The sequence below is a fragment of the Heptranchias perlo genome, chromosome 1 (assembly GCF_035084215.1).
Source record: "Heptranchias perlo isolate sHepPer1 chromosome 1, sHepPer1.hap1, whole genome shotgun sequence".
In the NCBI taxonomy this organism is placed as follows: domain Eukaryota; kingdom Metazoa; phylum Chordata; class Chondrichthyes; order Hexanchiformes; family Hexanchidae; genus Heptranchias; species Heptranchias perlo.
In genome coordinates, this window is record NC_090325.1 from 19,094,328 (window position 1) to 19,116,183 (window position 21,856).

The 21,856-nt window shown below is 45.8% G+C and overlaps 1 protein-coding gene across 1 annotated transcript in view; it reads right to left on the minus strand.

Annotated features, from left to right (window-relative positions):
* The window catches only part of ctnna2 (catenin (cadherin-associated protein), alpha 2), a 1,371,619-nt gene that overhangs the window by 1,174,849 nt on the left and 174,914 nt on the right, over positions 1 to 21,856 (minus strand). The window contains exon 3 of the mRNA XM_067981945.1: positions 11,025 to 11,220. Coding sequence (XP_067838046.1) covers positions 11,025 to 11,220 — 196 coding nt within the window. The remainder of the gene's footprint in view (positions 1 to 11,024; positions 11,221 to 21,856) is intronic.

The following is a 21,856-nucleotide window of genomic DNA, read 5'->3' on the forward strand; positions in this document are numbered from 1 at the left end:
AGGTATTGTTCTCTGAATATAAATGCGAACGGTTCAAGGATTTCCTGACATTCACCTGACGAAGGAGGAAGCCTCCGAAAGCTTGTGATTTTCAAATAAAATTGTTGGACTATAACTTGGTGTTGTAAGATTGTTTACATAACTCAGCCTTGAATGTATTCAATGACTCAGCCTCCGCAGCTTTTTGGGGTAAAGAATTCCAAAGATTCACGACCCTCTGGGAAGAGAAATTTCTCCTCATTTCCGTCTTAAATGGGCATCCCCTTATTCTGAGACTATGCCCCCTAGTTTTAGATTCCCCCATGAGGGGTAAGATCCTCTCAGCATCTACCCTATCGAGTCCCCTCAGAATCTTGTATGTTTCAATAAGATCTCCTCTCATTCTTCTAAACTCCAATGAGTATCGACCCAACCTGTTCAATCTTTCCTCATAAGACAACCCTTCCATACCTGGAATCAACCTAGTGAACCTTCTCTGAACTGCCTCCAATGCAAGTATGTCCTTCCTTAAATAAGGGCACCAGAACTGTGCGCAGTACTCCAGATGTGGTCTCACCAGCACCCTGTACAGTTGTAGCATGACTTCCCTGCGTTTATACTCCATCCCCCTTGAAATAAAGGCCAATATTCCGTTTGCCTTCCGGATTACCTGCTGCACCTGTATGTTGACTTTTTGTGTTTCATGTACGAGGACACCCAGCATTTTGCAGTATTTCTCCATTCAAATAATATTTTGCTTTTTTATTTTTCCTCCCAAAGTGGATGACTTAACATTTTCCCAGACCTCCTGGACCTCAACATAAACATAAAATGCTGGAAATAAAGGGCAGGTCCAACAGCATGCGATAAGAGAAGATAGGTTAACATTTTGGGTGTAGGCCCTTTGCCAGACTATGGGACCTCCCTCCCCAATGCTCCCAGATCTAAAAGTTTTTTCAAATGTTCCCAGAAACTTCTTCCAACAGTGCTCGTAAACCTCACAGCCTCCTTTCCAGTTCTCCGAGATCTTAGGGCCTCCCTCAGCGTACTGCTGAACTCCAAGACCCCCAGTGACCAGAAACCCAGAAGATGAGAGTTCAAATCCTAACATAGAAAATTGTAAAACTGAATTCAATAAATCTGTTAATTTTATGGGTTGTCTGTCACCAGGAAAAATTACTGGATTGTTGTAAAAACCCAACTAGTTTAATAATGTCCTTCTGGCCTGACCTGAATCTAACTCTAGTTCACATTACATGGTTGATTCTTAATTCCCTCTGAAGAAGACAGCCAACCATCACCTTCTCAGAGCAACCAGGAGAGGGCCAACATCATCAACATCCTGAGAAAAAATTTAAAAGATCCCTGCTGCCTCATACCACTCTGCTTTCACACAGCCCACCATCTCCCTCCCATATATCTTTACCACCCTCTCAATACCTTATTGCTATGGGAGATCAGCTAGTACATAAACATAAAATGCTGGAAATAAAGGGCAGGTCCAACAGCATGCGATAAGAGAAGATAGGTTAACATTTTGGGTGTAGGCCCTTTGCCAGAACTGGTTAATGTTTCCTTTCTCATTACAGATATGAACATACGAAATTGACAGGCAAGAAAAGGCCAGCTGGTCCATTACGCCTACCCCACACAACATGATGACTAGAGCATCATGAATAGACACTACATGCTAATAGAATGCTATATAATTCAAGTTTTTTTCTGTTCCTTCAGATTTTCAGTATTTGCATTTTTTTAAGCTCATACCTAATATATAATTCAACATGCAACTCACTAAAGATGTAAAGTACATATTAAATGTTGGGTTCAATTTTATACTCTCATATTTAAAGACTTCATTATCTGAAGTTGTTGTGCATGCGTCACATTTGCTGTAAACCAACTGTTGTTTTCACAATTCAACCATAATATTAGAACGTTTTCAACATTGACTGTCATGACGTCAAGTCAAGCAGCCAAGAATTGCTGAGATGTAGCTATGTCTGAAAATACTCAGACACGCTATTCACCCAGAAATCATACAACCAATCAAATCAGTGTTTTCAGTGGGTTTGTCTAACTCTATCTGGCTCTTTTCCACAGAAATTAACTCTTTTACACCCAAGTGCTTGTAAATCTGGCATACCTCTGAGTTGCCAATAGCAGGACGTTAAGGGAATTGACTTGAAAGTATAGAACTACTGTATTAAGACAAGTTACAGTATATTTTATTCTAATTAAATAATTTTTGTTCTAATTAAAAATACTATCACGCTATGAACGGTCTTTTGAAGAAATTCGCAGGAGTAACTACAAGGAAGTCAATTACAAATCAACATTGTTAGGCAAAAGTGAATGAGTACCTTGAACCATGAAGAAAGGTCAATAAAATAATGGTGCACTACATTAAGTTTCTCTAAACCTTTATATATTCCCCAGTTACTGACTAATGTAATACAGTGGCAGCTAAATTTCTATTAAATGATTGAGTTATGACCTAAATTTAACCTAACTTGAATGAGCTTTTTGAGGAGGTAACAGAGAGGGTTGATGAGGGCAATGCGGTTGATGTGGTGTATGTGGACTTCCAACAGGCATTTGATAAAGAGCCGCATAATAGGCTAGACATCAAAGTTGAAGCCAATGGAATAAAAGGGGCAGTGGCAGCATGGATATGAAATTGGCTAAGTGACAGGAAACAGAGTAGCGATGAACGGTTGTTTTTCGGACTGGAGGGAGATGTACAATGGTGTTCCCCAGGGGTCGGTGCTGGGACCACTGCTTTTTTTTAATATATATTAATGACTTGGACTTGGGTGCACAGGGCACAATTTCAAAATTTGCAGATGACACAAAACTTGAAAGGGTAGTGAACAGTGAGGAGGACAGCGGTAGACTTCAAGAGGACATAGACAGACTGGTGCAATGGGCGGATGTATGGCAGATGAAATTTAACGCAGAGAAGTGCGAAGTGATACATTTTGACAGGAAGAATGAGGAGAGGAATTATAAACTATAGGGCACAATTCTAAAGGGGGTGCAGGAACAGAGAGACCTGGGGGTATATGTTCACAAATCTTTGAAGGTGGCAGGACAGGTTGAGAAAGCGGTTAAAAAGGCATACGGGATCCTAGGCTTTATAAATAGAGGCATAGAGTACAAAAGCAAGGAAGTTATGATGAACCTTTATAAAACACTGGTTTGGCCACAACTGGATTATTGTGTCCAATTCCGGGTACTGCACTTTAGGAAGGATGTGAAGGCCTTAGAGAGGGTGCAGAAAAGATTTACTAGAATGGTTCCAGGGATGAAGATCTTCAGTTACGTGGATTGACTGGAGAAGCTGGGGTTGTTCTCCTTACAGCAGAGAAGGTTGAGAGGAGATTTGATAGAGGTATTCAAAATCATGAAGGGTCTAGAAAGAGTAGATAGAGAGAAACTGTTCCTATTGGCGGAAGGGGCAAGAACCAGAGGACATAGATTTAAGGTGATTGGTAAAAGAACCAAGGGCGACATGAGGAAAAACTTTTTTTTTTTAAACACAGCGAGTGGTTATGATCTGCAATGCACTGCCTGGGTGGGGGGGGGGGGGGTGTGGCAGTGAGGGCAGACTCGATTGTGGCTTTCAAAAGGGAATTGGACAAGTACTTGAAGGGAAAAAGTTTGCAGGGCTATGGGGCAAGGTCAGGGGAGTGGGACTAGCTGGATTGCTCCTGGAGAGCTGGTGCAGGCTCGACAGACCGAATTTTTTTTTATTCATTCACGGGATGTGGGCGTCACTGGCAAGGCCAGCATTTATTGCCCATCCCTAATTGCCCTTGAGAAGGTGGTGGTGAGCCGCCTTCTTGAGTGAGATTTTACAACTGAGTGGCTTGCTGGGCCATTTCAGAGGGCAATTAAGAATCAACCACATTGCTGTGGGTCTGGAGTCACATGTAGGCCAGACCGGGTAAGGGCGGCAGGCTTCCTTCCCTAAAGGACATTAGTGAACCAGATGGGTTTTTACGACAATCCGGTAGTTTCATGGCCATCATTACTGATACTAGTATTTTAATTCCAGATTTTTATTTAATTAATTGAATTTAAATTCGCCAGCTGCCGTGGCGGGATTTGAACTCATGACTCTGGATTTTAGTCCAGGCCTCTGGATTACTAGCCCAGTAACATAACCACTATGCTACCGTACCCCGACAGACCGAATGGCCTCCTTCTGTTCTGTAACCATTCTATGATTCTACTGCCACACACTTGGAAGGTTTTACGTGCTATCTGGTAATAAAAAATTTCTCCACTAGAAAATGCTTAAAGAGGAATTTTATATTCTATTAAAATGCCCTAAATGTTATAAATGGTGATATCTGTACATTTATTGGAAACTCCAAATTGTCTCAATTGCTTTATACTTTAGAATTACTGGTTAAGATTGCCCTGAAGCAGTTATATTCCGCTGTTCCCCTGAATATGAAGTACTGCATATACCCCACCATTTCCAGTCATTAAACAGAACTTCATGGTATCGCATAGTTTCTTGGGTCATTTTCATCAGGTTATGGGAAAGCTCAAAACTGGGTTTGGACACCTAAGAGCTGAGCATCACCGTTCAGTAAAATTTTATATTTCAGTATTGACATTTTATTTCATGATGTGCAAAATATAAGCACTTGGTATTGCTTTTTTTTTTACTGCAAATTTTATAATATTTTTAGTACCAGAAAATAGTACACTATCCATTTCAGGCACCCCATGTCAGCATCAAGCAGTTCCCGGTCAAATTAGATGCGGAACATAGCTCTCCCTATTCTGTATCAACAACATCCCTCAGACAAACCTCAGAAGAGCCTCAGAATGACATTTTTTCCATTTTCCCAAACCTCTGGCCTTGGAGTAAGATTGCCAATTTAGTGCCGAATTAGAGACTATGGACAGCAGAAACTGAATTGAGACAGCCATGACGGCAAGCAGACAATCTGCTTCCAAATCTATCAATTCCACTCTGATCTTTATCACTAGGCTGTACACTCCAGGACAACTCTTTCTCTGAAATCCTTTTCCTGCAGGTAAACATATGGCCTCTGCTGAATATCTTCGTACTGCTGCTGGCTGAGAGCAGCAACTCAGCACGTGGGGGTGGAGGGTATAGTGAATCTGGCAGATAATTTTGTATTTCAAAATAGCAACATCCTCCTGATTAATTCACTTGTTGCAGTCAAGTACAAGATTATTTTAGCCCCATGCAAGAATTAGCAACTGGATCAGTAGAGGACCAGCCAGAGATATTTGCAGATGCACACATTTTTTAAGTTACATTCTGATAAAAATTGTTTGTGGTCACAAATGGGAAATTTCAAATCAGAGCTCTTTTGTTCTTTTTCCATTCATGGGCCGGAAACTTCTTTTCCTCTGTTATCAATCATGCGTTTTTGAAAATGCACTACAATTCAACTAAATGTAATACATGCACGAAGTAGCCAACAAATCCAGAGACTAAGGGCCCGATTTTACCACCCGCTATCGGGTGCGTTCTCGGCGGGTGGGTGCCGAAAATCGGGGAATCCCGGAGCGGGACCGGAGCCCGCCTCGATCCCGCCCACTTCCGGGTTTCTCACGGACGCGCCGGCATGCACGCGCAGCCCCCGCTGGTGGGAATCCCACAGGCAATTAAAGCCAGCGGGATGCCACTTGACAGTATTTATTTAGCTATTTCAGGTCATTAACTGACCTGATTGAGCTGTTTTATTAGGAAGGGTGGGATTTTACCTTGAACTGTGACTGTTTCCCAAACTGGGGGAAACACTCACTCCAAATGGACGTGTTGCAGCCAGCAGCCTGTGGCAGCTGGCAAGGTGCATTCCACAGGTGGGGGGGGCGGGGGTACCCTTCACCAACACAGGAGGACACTCCGCAACATAGGGCAACGCTTGCCCTCCACCACCCTCCTCCAAGCAAGAAGATTCACCGACATGGAACCGCAACCCCGGTGCGAGGACACACTTACCTATCGTGCACAACCCCTCAGACCGACGCCTGCCAGATGGGGGCCGCCTTAACATCCTCGGAGGACGAACAGCATCACCAGCCCCAGCAGCCTCGCAGTCCACGCCGTCCGCCTCAGAGACGTGGAGCCCCACAACACGGTGCTGTGGCACATCCACCTGCACAGCAGGAGGGAGGGCAACCGCAGAGAGAGATGCGTCGCAGGAGGCACTACCCTCCGCACAGGGTCTACAGACCGAGGCTCAGCTTCATGGACCTCTCTGAGGAGCAGTGCATACGGAGGCTCAGAGTCACTCGCCAGGTAATCGCCGACATCTGCAGCCTCCTCAATGACGAGCTGCTCCCGGATGGACCAAGCAGCATCTTCTTACCCGTTGCCGTCAAAGTCACCACTGCCCTCAACTTCTTCGCCTCCGGATCGTTCCAGGGTGGCACCGGGGACATCACCGGGGTCTGTCAGTCGTCTGCACGCAAGTGCATAAGGCAGGTCACCGATGGGTTGTTCCACAGGGCCTCGCACTACATCAACTTCGCCATGGATGAGCGCAGCCAGATGGAGAGGGCGGTTGGATTCCATGCTGTGGCTGGCTTCCCACGGGTGCAGGGTGTAATTGATTGCACCCACATAGCAATACGGGCACCTCCACATGAGCCAGGGCTGTTCATCAACAGGAAGGGGTATCATTCCATGAATGCCCAGCTCATCTGTGACCACTGCCAGAGCTTCCTACACGTGTGCGCCAGATACCCTGGCAGCTGCCACGATGCCTTCGTCCTTAGGGAGTCCACCGTCCCGCCCCTCTTCCACGGACCCAACACCGGCAACGGCTGGCTCCTCGGCTACAAGGGATATCCCCTGCACACGTGGCTTATGACACCTCTGAGGAACCCCATCACCGAGCCGCAGCGTCAATATAATGACAGCCACATCGCTACCAGGTCTGCAATTGAGCAGGCTATAGGGTTGCTCAAGATGCGCTTCAGGTGCCTTGATCGTTCTGGGGGAGCGCTCCAATACACGCCACTCAGAGTGGGACGAATTATAGTTGTCTGCTGTGTCCTGCACAACATGGCACAACAGAGAGGGGTGCCGCTGGAGGAGGCCCCATGCACACCCGCCACCCACATTGAGGACGAGGAGGAGGAGGAGGAGGAGCGAGAGGAGGAGGAACGACCCATGGGCCGAACACCGGCTCACCTGGATGCTCGTCAGGCCAGGGAGGCATTCATATGTCAACGGTTCTCCTAACATCACACTGTCTGAGGCGTTCACATCTCATCACGTGCACAGACGAGGGGCCATACCAGCCCCCTCCACAGAAGAGTGGTGCCAGTACTCCTGCACCCACTGTATTGTGCCCAATGGGTGGGACCAGGTGTTCGTCGTCATGATGAGGCGCACAGAAGGGACCTATTGCACAAGCCGCTGAAGAATGGACAAGAGGTGGCAGCAGTGGTGAGAACAATTGTGTTTATTGTGGATGTGCATTCAAGGACTAAAAATAAAAACATAACAATTTGTCAGACACCCTGGTGCATTCCCTTTGTGTTCATAAAACCTTTGCCTTACGTTTGCGGGAACCCCTACGTGGTGCTACCCCTGTGGCTCCAGCAGAGGTAGCGGCAGGCTGCTCTTGTTCGTGCCCTGACCGGATAGATGCTTTGGGCCGACACCCCCTGGGTTTCGGTGCCCGTGAGGGCACCTCCACAGACTGCTCCTCCTGCACCTGTGCAGGGGCAGACTCGGCCACCTGGAGAGGAGGCACCATTGCGGATACTGGTTGAGAGGGGGGCAACGGGTGAGACGTGGGGGGACCTTGAGTAGCGTCCCCACTTCCATGTCCCCGTTCACCATCTTCCCTCTCAAGGCCTAGGCCCGCATCACCCCTTCCACCCTGCTGGACGGCAGTTTGGATGACCTGTGTGAGACCTTGCAAGGCCACCTCCAATGTATCTGTCAGCCTGTTTATGGCGGCAGAATGTTGCTCACCCTGAATCCGAACAGCCGTTGTCAGGGCCTGCATGGACTCAATGTTGAGCTGTGCGTGACGCTCGAGGGAGGCTAGCCTGTCCTCCATCACGGACATTCCCGCACCTACCCGCGACACTATCTCAGAGATGCCTTCACGTCCCTGCGACACTATCTCGGAGATACCCTCCTGTACCTGTGCCACCATTCCCCTCATGCAGGAGTTGGACTCCTCCATCCTCTGCGCGATTGTGGGGAGTGCACGTGGCACCTCTCCCAGTACCTCGGCAATGTGCTGGTGCCCCTCGACGACTCTCCTTTTGACTGGTGGCCCCCTGGGTTCAGCATCTGGGTCCGGCTGAGCAGAGCCTGGAGAACAGTGCTCCCACCGACGCGGACCCTCCGTGGCTGCCCCTGCCACCAGGGTCTGCTCATGCTCACATGTGCGCGGTGACTCACCATGTGCAATCCCAACTAATTGAGGAGGGGGACCCACCGAGGTGTGTATATCTGCGCTGGTGGATGCTTGGCTCATATGTGACGATGCACCCTCAGAGACCGGCATGTCCTCTGAGGAATCGCCCTCAACGGCGCTCGCAGACGGCCTTGCAAGAGAACAGAGGGCAATATCAGGCATGTGGACAAATGTTGCGGTGCGGCAGATGCCAGGTGATGCTAAGATCATTCGCGATCATGAGTGCTGAGTGTCAGCTTTCCCTTACCGGACGTTTCTGCAGCCCCAGCCTCGCCATCCGCCACGGACAGGCAATGTAGCGTGTGGCTGATCTCCAACGCGTCCACCGGGCCCCCTCCGGTGCGTGCCCTTTCCCGGGCGTTCTTGCATCTCTTCTCCTGTGAAGGCAAAACACAGATGCGTGATTGAGTGATGATTGCATTGTGAGACGCTTCAAGCATTGGTGTGGGTGGGTTGAGCGTGTGGCAGATGGATGGGAGGATGCGTGTGCCACATGCCCATCCCATTGTATGGGGATTGGGGTGTGTGGTAGTGTTCGAGTGGGGACAGGGACGGTGGGTACGTGCAGGCACGGTGAGGATGATAGTTGAGTGGCTGTGAGGATTGTTGCGGGAGCGCTGTGGTGTCAGTGCAGAAGGGGTTGTGAGGTGTTTGAGGTGATGTGGAAGACGGAGTGTGGGAGAATGCGTTAGTGTACTCACTTTCCCAGACCTGGTGAGGTGATTGAATCTCTTCCGACACTGGATCCAAGTTCTGGTGGTGTTGCCCCTGCTGCTAACCTCCGCCGCCACCTCCTCCGATGCCTTCCCGGTGGCGCAGCCAGGGCACCTCCTTCCGTCGCTGGGGAACAGCGTCTCCCTCCTCCTCCATACACAATCGTGCAGCAGCTGGAGTGCGTGGTCAGAGAATCGTGGGGTAGCCTTACCCCTGGGTTGCTCCATTTTGCGCTACCTCTTGTTTGCAGCTGGAGGGGCATTGGTGGACTACCCCTTTAAATAGAGCTCCACCATCGCTCAGACATCACTGTGCATGTGCAGGCCGCCGGCGCGCAGCTGAGAAGCGGAGAACCCGTAACGGCAGGTTAATGACCTCAATTATCCTGCGATCGCGCGGGGGACACACTCAATTCACCTGCCGCGTTTTCCACGTGCCTGATAGACCACCCGCCGAGAACCCGCACCCCTGTTAAAATCGGGCCCTAAATGTTAATAATTTAAACATCCTTCAGAGCTATGCACTTAATACTATAGAGATACAAACCAAAAAGATGGAACATTAAATATACTTTCGGCATAAGCAGCAAACTGCCATGGAACAGACATAAAATTACACATGTTCTGCCCAGCCGGTCCGTGTTGGTATTTATCCTCCACACAAGCAGTAGTCCGAGTCCCATGTGCTCACTCTGTCTGCAGGAAGATTTTTCAGTGGATATGTTTTTTGTTAATTTTAAACCCATAAAGTAAACCAAAGATCTTGAGTTCTAAGGATTTTCTGCTGTACCACCATTGGTAAATCCACTGCTGCCTGCAACAAGGAAAATCCTGTTCGACACTCCTCCCGTGTGCCCCCCTACCCCACCCATTATGATTAAAGTTTAAAAGAGAACAATGAAATCATAAACAATTGTTTGGAAAAAATAAATATTATATCAAATGGGTATACATAGAAATTAGCACAAGTAAAACAGCAAATAAAATAATTTGGCACATGTTTGGACAAATAAAATCAAGTACAGCAAAGAATCAAGCATTCTGAAATCTGATTTCACAGTTTGTCCAGCTTAATTTAATAGATGAATTGATTTGTCCTTCAAATTTAAAAATATTTAAAATATAAGATTTTTTAAAATTACTTACTGCACCCGTACAAGAATTCAGGATGATATAGCTAATTGCAATGATGAGAATGGTTTCAGTAATTTTGTCAATAAGTGAAGCACAATAAAAAGTATGTTCTATTTCAACAGTTCATAATGGGTGTGGTCACAGAGGCTGTTATGTAGCCTCTGGCACAAATAACTAATCAACGTATTGTTTCAAGGGCCCATCATTTTGTTTTATTTTGTGCTCAATATTAGCAATATATTTCACAATCTCCAACAGAGTTTGGAAAATTATCTTTCACAGCAAGTTTTATTACTAAAATTTGCATGTTAGATTCCTGATTTGTGCCAATTCAACTGATCTGAGCTAGAATGGCAGCTGGGATTCTACAATTGGCTTCTTGTTCCCTTAGCTAGGGGAGAGAAAATCAGATCACCATCCAGTGACCCCTTCTGCAAAATGCCCATGTGATTGTCTGTTAAGGCCAGGATTCCAACCTTGCACACCCAGCCCCAGTCAAATACACTGCCAACACTCACCCTCTAGGCTCACACATGAAACATGGCTACATGGGCAAGTACCTAATATGGACCATAACTTCTGGCACTGCATCCTAGCCAGAGTCAAATGCCTTCAGTGGAAGAAAAGGGATTTTTTTCCTCTAAAAAGCTACACATTGTGATCATTATGATGTAAGATCAACATCATGAGCTCATCCACTGTATTTCAAATTCCAACAGTCAGAGCTCTGCATGAGTTAACTTAAACCAAAAATACACACCTTGTTTGCGTACGTCGTCCACAGCCACTAGCAGCTCCTCCTTCAGATCCTGGCTCTCTTTTGCAATCTGGTCCCCCTTCTCTAGAAAGTTCTGTGTTGCTTGTTCGACAGAAGCAGCCAATACATGTGCTTTCTTGGATCGACCTTTCTTTTTACTTGATGGGCCCTTGCTACTTGTATTCACAAGGGTAGTTACCTAAAGAGCAATAATAAAACCAAATTAAATCATCTCTGAGCAATTTATGACTGTGTTTGTGTACTCCCAATGAGGCTGTCTCACAAAAATGCAGAACCCACCTTCCTATCATTTCATACAAGTGACAGCTAAACCTATACATTCCATGACACTTTTATGACAAAACATGCATTGTGCAGCATTTCCTCCTGTTTACAACTAAACGCGAGACAAAGAGCTTAGTGTTGAAAAAAAATCGAAGCTAATATAGGGGTTTGCTATAGACAACCAGGTCAATGCAAGGAGGAGGACAACATACTCTATGAAGAGATAAGAAGGGTGTGAAAGAATAGGAACATTATTTTAATGGGAGACTTCAATGAATCCAATGTACATTGGGAAAATCCAATGGTTTAGTCAGAGTTGGCAAATGTAATGCATGACTGCATCGTGATTCCACGTGTAAAGGAAGCCACGAGGGGTTTCTTAGACCAATACGTCGGGGAACCAACCAGGGAACAGGTCATTTTGGATCTGGTAATGGGTAACGAAACAGGATTAATTAGTGATCTCAAAGTAAAGGATCCCATGGGAAGCAGTGATCATAACATGATAGAATTTCACATTCAGTTTGAGAGCGAGGATCTTGGGTCTGAAACTACTGTATTAAACTTAAATAAGGGCAATTATTTAATTATATCCGTGAGGAGGAAAGACTCCACAAAAAGGCTGAACCAGCCATGGCTAACTAAGGAAGTCAAGAAGTCAAGGTTAGTATCAAGTTAAAAGAAAAAGCATACAACATGGCAAAAATTACTGGTAAGCCCGAAGATTGGGAAAACTTTAAAAACCAGCAAAGGATGTCTAAAAGAATAATAAAGAGGGAGAAAATAAATTATGAGATTAAACTAGCAAGAAATATAAAAACTGACAGTAAAAGCTTCTACAAGTACATAAAAAGGAAGAGGGTAACTAAAAAAAACATTGGTCCCTTCGAAGATGAGACTGGGGAAATAATGATGGAAAACAAGGAAATGGCAGAGGAATTGAACAGATATTTTGTATCTGTCTTCATAGTAGAAGACACTAATAATATACCAATAATAGTAGAAAATCAAAGGGCAAAGGGGAGGGAGGAACTAAAAACAATCACTATCACTAGAGAAAAAGTACTAGGTAAACTAATGGGTCTAAAGGTTGACAAATCCCCTGGACCTGATAGCTTGAATCCGAGGGTGTTAAAGGAAGTGGCTGCAGAGATAGTGGATGCATTGGTTGTAATCGTCCAGAATTCACTAGATTCTGGAAAGTTCCCTGCGGATTGGAAAACCGCAAACGTAACACCCCTTTTCAAGAAGGGAGTGAGACAGAAAACAGGTAACTATAGGCCAGTTAGCCTAACATCTGTCATTGGGAAAATGCTAGAATCCATTATTAAGGAAGTAGTAACAGGACATTTGGAGACTCATAATACAATCAACGAGAGTTAACATGGTTTTATGAAGAGGAAATCATGTCTGACAAATTTATTAGAGTTCTTTGAGGCAGTAACGGTCAAGGGGGATAAAGGGGAACCAATGGATGCAGTATATTTGGATTTCCAAAAGGCATTCGATAAGGTGCCACATAAAGGATGACTGCACAAGATAAGAGCTCATGGTGTTGGGGGTAATATACTGGCATGGATAGAGGATTGGCTGACTAACAGAATACAAAGAGTCGGGATAAAAGGATCATTTTCAAAATGGCAATCTGTAACTAGTGGGGTGCCGCAGGGATCAGTGCTGGGGCCGCAACTATTTACAATATATATCAATGACTTGGATGAAGGAACAGAGAGTCTTGTGGCCATATTTGCTGATGATACAAAGATAGGTGGAAAAGCAAGTTGCGATGAGGATACAAAGTGTCTGCAAAGGGATACCGACAGGTTAAATGAATGGGCAAAAATTTGGCAGATGGAATATAATGTGGGAAAATGTGGAGTCTAAAATTTGGGGGCATAGTCTCAGAATAAGGGGTCGCCCATTTAAGACGGAAGTGAGGAAGAATTTCTTCTCCCAGAGGTCGTGAATCTTTGGAATTCTTTACCCCAAAAAGCTGTGGAGGCTAAGTCATTGAATACATTCAAGGCTGAGTTAGACAAATTTTCGATCAGCAAGGGAGTCAAAGGATATGAGGAAAGGGCGGGAAAGTGGAGTCGAGGTAAAAATCAGATCAGCCGTGATCTCATTGACTGGCGGAGCAGGCTCAAGGGGCCGAATGGCCTACTCCTGCTACTATCTCTTATGGTCTTATGGTAGTGTTTGTCTTGAGTACTTGAGTATTTGTGAATCATCTGACAAAGTACCAAAATGGAAGTTGACCCTAGAGGTCAGTGACCACAGAATGATCACAGTTAACATGACCAAGGGCCCAATTATACAAAAGAGTAGGAGCCAGTAAAGGTCAGAATATTAAAAGTTGCAAATGAACTTGAAATTAAGGATAAGATAGTAAATGAGATAGTAAATAATCTTCCTCAAAGTATTGACAAAGGAAGATGTGAACAACATGCCCACCCTCCCCAAAATTGAGTATCAAGGCAAGATTGACGACTTCAATATAAATCAGATGCAAATGCTAGACAAGCTGAAAGGCCTGAAAACAAAAATTCCCACTGTTAGATGGAGGTGAGCGATGAGATATGCACGGCAATGACAACCACTATGAAGGATTTGACTAAACCCAGATGTCCTGTCCCCACTTACAGCCAGTGGGCTGATATTTAAAGGGGCAATGTACTTCAATGTGATAGTTGAGGCACTTAATTTTTTGCGTATTAGAAATGTCAAACAACTTTAACCTTACCTGTTCAGGTTTCCCATCGCTTCTGATTCACGTCAGGTGAAAGTAGGCAGGAAGAGCCGGAACCATGAGGCGAGTGTCTTTATTGCACTACTTGTGGGCCCGGAGCAATAGGAGTGATTCATCCAGGCCCAACAAACTCATCTAGCGTCATGGGGCTACCGCGATCGGCCGCAACCCCCCCCACCCCGATGCTGGACCCCCCACGATCTTCTACAAGGCCCAACCGATGTTCTCCACGTCTCCCCACCGCCCCCCACCCCTCCAATATCTTCCACAGTCCATGATCCCTCTGCCTTTACCCTCTCCGATTTGGAGCTCCTTTCCCTTCCATTTGTCAATCTGACTGCCTGGTGCATGGAAAACCCAGCAGCACAAATACTTATCTTCAACTGAGTTGCGATCGCAGATTGCGACGCACTCATTTGGCTTCCAGATTCTCCATGGAAGTAGCTACGGAAGCGCTGGATTCCCAGCCCCGAGCTAAAATCATGCCCATTAAATTTTCAACTCCGTGTTAAATAATGGAATCAATTATCAACCTGAAGATTATTTGTACAACAGCTTAGTTAGCACTCAATACCAATGTAGACAGGGAAGATCCTACCCTGACCAATCTCCTTCATTTCTTTGAGGAAGTTACAACCCAAGACGTCTGCGGTAAACACTACAACATTCGTAGGATCATACAGCACAGAATTGGGAGAGCTGTCCCACAGACCAGTCAAGCAACAGCCTGACATAGCCATACTCACAGAATCATACCTTTCAGCCAACATCCCAGACTCTTCCATCACCATCCCTGGGTATGTCCTGTCCCACCGGCAGGACAGACCCACCAGAGGTGGCGGTACAATGATATACAGTCAGGAGGGAGTGGCCCTGGGAGTCCTCAACATTGAATCTGGACCCCATGAAATCTCATGGCATCAGTTCAAACATGGACAAGGAAACCTCCTGCTGATTACCAACGACCGCCCACTCTCAGCTGATGAATCAGTCCTCCTCCATGTTGAACACCACTTGGAGGAAGCACTGAGGGTAGCAAGGGCACAGAATGTACTCTGGGTGGGGGACTTCAATGTCCATCAAGAGTGGCTCGGTAGCACCACTACTGACCGAGCTGGCCGAGTCCTGAAGGACATAGCTGCCAGACTGGGCCTGCGGCAGGTAGTGAACGAACCAACACGAGGGAAAAACCTACCTGACCTCGTCCTCACCAATCTACCTGTCGCAGATGCATCTGTCCATGACAGTATTGGTAGGAGTGACCACCGCACAGTCCTCGTGGAGACAAAGTCCCGTCTTCGCACTGAGGACACCATCCATCGTGTTATGTGGCACTACCACCAAGCTAAATGGGATAGATTTAGAACAGATCCAGCAGCTCAAAACTGGGCATCCATGAGGTGCTGTGGGCCATCAGCAGCAGCGGATTTGTATCCCAGCACAATCTGTAATCTCATGGTCCGGTATATTCCTCACTCCATTACCAACAAGCCAGGAGATCAACCCTGGATCAATGCAGAGTGTAGAAGAGCATGCCAGGAGCAGCACCAGACGTACCTAAAAATGAGGTGCAAACCTAGTGAAACTACAACAGAGGGCTACATGCATGCTAAACAGCAGAAGCAACATGCTGTAGACAGAGCTAAGCGATTCCACAACCAACGGATCAGATTTCTGCAGTCCTGCCACATCCAGTCGTAAATGGTGGTGGACAATCAAACAACTAACGGGAGGAGGAGGCTCTGTAAACATCCCCATCCTCAATGATGGCGGAGTCCAGCACGTGAGTGCAAAAGACAAGGCTAAAGCGTTTGCAACATCTTCAGCCAGAAGTGCCGAGTAGATGATCCATCTCGGCCTCCTCCCGATATCCCCACCATCACAGAAGCCAGTCTTCAGTCAATCCCATTCACTCCACGTGATATCAAGAAACAGCTGAGTGCACTGGATATAACAAAGGCCCCGACAACATCCCGGCTGTAGTGCTGAAGACTTGTGCTCCAGAACTAGCCGCACCTCTAGCCAAACTGTTCCAGTACAGCTACAACACTGGCATCTACCCGACAATGTGGAAAATTGCCCAGGTATGTCCTGTCCACAAAAAGCAGGACAAATCCAATCCGGCCAATTACCGCCCCATCAGTCTACTCTCAATCAGCAGCAGTGATGGAAGGTGTCGTCGACAGTGCTATCAAGCAGCACTTACTCACCAATAACCTGCTCACCAATGCTCAGTTTGGGTTCTGCCAGGACCATTCGGCTCCAGACCTCATTTCAGCCTTGGTCCAAACATGGACAAAAGTGCTGAATTCCAGAGGTGAGGTGAGAGTGACTGCCCTTGACATCAAGGCAGCATTTGACCGAGTGTGGCATCAAGGAGCCCCAGTAAAATTGAAGTCAATGGAAATCTGGGGGAAAATTCTCCAGTGGCTGGAGTCATACCTAGCACAAAGGAAGATGGTAGTCATAGTTGAAGGCCAATCATCTCAGCCGCAGGACATTGTTGCGGCAGTTCCTCAGGGCAGTGTCCTAGGCCCAACCATCTTCAGCTGCTTCATCAATGACCTTCCCTCCATCATAAGGTCAGAAATGGGGATGTTCGCTGATGATTGCACAGTGTTCAGTTCTATTCACAACCCCTCAGATAATGAATCAGTCCATGCCCGCATGCAGCAAGACCTGGACAACATCCAGGCTTGGGCTCATAAGTGGCAAGTAACATTCACGCCAGACAGGTGCCAGGCAATGACCATCTCCAACAAGAGAGAATCTAACCACCTCCCCTTGACATTCAACGGCGTTACCATCGCCGAATCCCCCACCATCAACATCCTGGGGGTCACCATTGACCAGAAACTTAACTGGACCTACAAGAGCAGGTCAGAGGCTGGGTATTCTGCGGCAAGTGACTCACCTCCTGACTCCCCAAAGCCTTTCCACCATCTATAAGGCACAAGTCAGGAGTGTGATGGAATACTCTCCACTTGCCTGGATGAGTGCAGCTCCAACAACACTCAAGAAGCTCGACACCATCCAGGACAAAGCAGCCCGCTTGATTGGCACCCCATCCACCACCCTAAACATTCACTCCCTTCACCACCGACGCACAGTGTGTACCATCCACAGGATGCACTGCAGTAACTTGCCAAGGCTTCTTCGACAGCACTTCCCAAACTCACGATCTATACCATCTAGCAGGACAAGGGCAGCAGGCACATGGGAACAACACCACCTGCACGTTCCCTTGCAAGTCACACACCATCCCGACTTGGAAATATATCGCCTTTCCTTCATCGTCGCTGGGTCAAAATCCTGGAACTCCCTACCTAACAGCACTGTGGGAGAACCTTCACCACACGGACTGCAGCGGTTCAAGGAGGCGGCTCACCACCACCTTCTCAAGGGCAATTAGGGATGGGCAATAAATGCTGGCCTTGCCAGCGACACCCACATCCCATGAATGAATAAAAAAAGAGGCCGTGCGACCTATCGGGTGTGCCAACTTTGAAAGAGCTACCCAATTAGTCCCACTCCACTGCTCTTTTCCCCATAGCCCTGCAAATTTCTCCTTTTCAAGTACATTACCAATTCCCTTTTGCGAGTTACTATTGAATCTGCTTCTACCACCTTTTCAGGCAGTGCATTCCAGATTATAACAACTTGTGTGAAAAAAAATTATCCTAATTTCTCCTAGATTTTTTGCCAATTATCTTAAATCTGTGTCCTCTGGTTACCGACTCTCCTGCCAGCGGAACAGTTTCTCCCAATTTACTCCATCAAAACCGCTCATAATTCTGAACACCTATCAATTCCCCCATTAATCTTCTCTGCTCCAAGGAGAATAATCCCAGCTTTTCTAGTCTCTCTGCATAACTGAAATCCCTCATCCCGGGTATCATTCTGGTAAATCTCCTCTGTACCATGATGTACTTGGACTTCCAAAAGACATTTGATAAAGATCCACAAGAAAGATTACGAGTTCAGCTCAAAATTGTGGGTATTTCGGGCAAAACTTGGGTATGGATAAGAAATTGGCTGAAACATAAAAAAACAACGGGTACTGGTTACAGGGTTAATGTCTAGGTGGGGGTGGAGAAGTATTGAGCGAGGTACTCAAAAACAAATTGGTTAAATTTGCAGATAATAATAAATTAGAAATGGCTGCTTCCTTCGATTCCATTGCCCAGACATTACAGAATGAACAAAATTTGAGTGGACCAAACAACAAATTTAAGGGAGAGGTCCTGAATCATGTGTTAGGCCCCTCATTAACATATGCAAGAAGCCTAACAACCGTTTTAGGCAGCCACGAGGTACGCCTGAAGATTGCCCAATAGGGTAGCGGATGCATTTCAGGTCCCCTTGGGTGCAGAAGACAGCACTGGGAGATTGGTGCTTCTTTCCAACGTTCTGCGCCTGAAAATTGGGTGCAGCGGGGTCCAATTTTTCCCCCCATGGACTGAAGTTGTCAGGCTTGGTCGAGGGTGGGGAGTGCTGTTGAGTGCTTCAATTTTGTACTTTTACATAAAATCATATTCAAAGGTTTAGTATTTTAGGGTTAATGTTACTAATCCAAAGCACCACTTCCGATTTGACTACAATTGAGGTGGTTCTGAAATCAGATGCTCCCACTGGGACACACTGTCCACAGGCAGTACATGGAATTTTCCAGCTATTAAACTTAATGGAGGGATCACATGTTGAGCATCTGCGATCTCTGCAAGCACTGCTCCCCAGTGGATTATGGAATTCCCCCTAATAATTGTAGCGTCCATACCTGGAACGTCTTGTCAGTTGTCTCCACAGATGCTACCTGACCTGCTGACTGTTTTCTATTTTTGTTACTAATAATTGTAATCTGCTCGGATCATGTCAATATTTTTAGGCTGGGTTTTTCATTGACTGGAAAACAGATTATAACTGCTATCACCTCCAAAATGTATGGTAGACCAACAGAGCATATTTTAAACTTCAAAAAGTAAGGAAAATGGTTAGACTGGGTATAACAGGATGTATAAGTTAAAATAAAATTGTCATCTTTTTTCTGAGAATAAGGAAGAAGATTGAATAGGAGGAAAAGAGGACAATATTGTTTCAGTCTTTACGGTGGAGGACACTAAGAATATCCCAACACTGGACAAACAGGGGGCTCTGGGGGGGGGGGGGGGAGGAGCAAAATACGATTAAAATCACTAAGGAATTAATACTAAGTAAATTAATGGGACTCAAGGCGGATAAATCCCCTGGAACTGATGGCTTACATCCCAGGGTCTTGAGGGAAGTGGCAGTTGGGATTGTGGATGCTTTGGTAATAATTTTCCAAAATTCTCTGGACTCGGCAAAGGTCCCGGCAGATTGGAAAGCTGCTAATGTAACACCCTTATTTAAAAAGGGTAGTAGGCAGAAGGCTGGAAATTATAGACCAGTTAGCCTAACATCTGTGGTGGGTAAAATTTTGGAGTCTATTATTAAGGAGACAGTAGCAGAACATTTGGATAAACATAATTTAATAGGACAAAGTCAGCATGGCTTTACGAAGGGGAAGTCATGTCTGACAAATTTGCTCGAGTTCTTTGAGGACATAATGTACAGGGTGGATAAAGGGGAACCAGTGGACGTAGTGTATTTAGACTTCCAGAAGGCATTTGACAAGGTGCCACATAAAAGATTATTGCTCAAGATAAAGAATCACTGGATTGGGGGTAATATTCTGGCATGGGTGGAGGATTGGTTATTTAACAGGAAGCAGAGAGTTGGGATAAATGGTACATTCTCAGACTGGCAACCTGTAGCCAGTGGTGTTCCGCAGGGGTTGGTGCTGGGTCCCCAACGCTTTACAATCTATATTAACGATTTGGAGGAGGGGACTGAGTGTAACATATCAAAGTTTGCAGATGATACAAAGATGGGAGGGAAAGTAGAGAGTGAGGAGGACATAAAAAACCTACAAGGGGATATAGACAGGCTGGGTGAGTGGGCGGAGATTTGGCAGATGCAATACAATATTGGAAAATGTGAGGTTATGCACTTTGGCAGGAAAAATCAGAGAGCAAGTTATTATCTTAATGGCGAGAAACTGGAAAGTACTGCAGTACAAAGGGATCTGGGGGTCCCAGTGCAAGAAAATCAAAAAGTTAGTATGCAGGTGATCAAGAAGGCCAACGGAATGTTGGCTTTTATTGATAGGGGGATAGAATATAAAAACAGGGAGGTATTGCTGCAGTTATATAAGGTATTGGTGAGACCGCACCTGGAATACTGCATACAGTTTTGGTGTCCATACTTAAGAAAAGACATACTTGCTCTCGAGGCAGTACAAAGAAGGTTCACTCGGTTAATTCCGGGGATGACGGGGCGGACGTATGAGGAGAGGTTGAGTAGATTGGGACTCTACTCATTGGCATTCAGAAGAATGAGAGGCGATCTTATTGAAACATATAAGATTGTGAAGGGGCTTCATCGGGTGGATGCGATAAGGATGTTCCCAAGGATGGGTGAAACTAGAACTAGGGGGCATAATCTTAGAATAAGGGGCTGCTCTTTCAAAACTGAGATGAGGAGAAACTTCTTCACTCAGAGGGTAGTAGGTCTGTGGAATTTGCTGCCCCAGGAAGCTGTGGAAGCTACATCATTAAATAAATTTAAAACAGAAATAGACAGTTTCCTAGAAGTAAAGGGAATTAGGGGTTACGGGGAGCGGGCAGGAAATTGGACATGAATTTAGATTTGAGGTTAGGATCAGATCAGCCATGATCTTATTGAATGGTGGAGCAGGCTCGAGCGGCCGATTGGCCTACTCCTGCTCCTATTTCTTATGTTCTTATGTTCTAATACAGATTATCTGGTCAGTATCACATTGCTGTTTGTGGGACCTTGCTGTATGCAAACTGGTTGCCGCATTTCCTAGATTACAACAGTGACTACACTGTTGATATATATTAATGACCTGGACTCGGGTATGCAGGGCATAATTTCAAAATTTGCAGATGACACGAAACTCGGAAATGTAGTAAACAGTGAAAAGGATCAGAACAGGCTTCAGGAGGACATAGACTGGTGAAATGGGTAGACACATGGCAGATGCAATTTGAAGCAGAGAAGTGTGAAACGATGCATTTTGGTAGCAAGAATGAGGAAAGGCAATATAAACTAAATGGTGCAACTTTAAAGGGGGTGCAGGAACCGAGAGACCTCAGGTGTACGTATACAAACCTTTGAAAGTGGCAGGACAAGTTGAAACAGCCTTCAAAAAGGTATACGGTATCCTTGGCTTTATAGTGTACAAAAATAAGCAAGTTATGCTAAACCTTTATAAATCACTGGTTAGGCCCCAGCTGGAGTACTGTGTCCAATTCTGGACACCACACTTTAGGAAGGATGTGAAGGCTTTAGAGAGAGTGCAGAGGAAATTTACTAGAATGGTACCAGGGATGCAGAGTTCAGTTATGTGGAGAGACGAGAGAAGTTGGTTTGTTCTCCTTAGAGCAGAGAAGATTTAATGGAGATGTTCAAAATCATGAAGGATTTGATAGAGTAAACAAGGAGAAACTGTTTCCAGCAGCAGAAGGGTCAGTAACCAGAGGACATAGATTTAAGATAATTAGCAAAAAAAAACAAAAGCGACATGAGGAAAAAATTTCACACAGCAAGTTGTTATGATCTGGAATGCACTGCCTGAAACGGTGGTGGAAGCAGATTCAATAATAACTTTCAAACAGGAATTGGATAAATACTTGAAGGGGAAAAAATTGCAGGGGTCTGGGGAACGGGCAGGTGAATGGGACAGACTGGATAGCTCTTT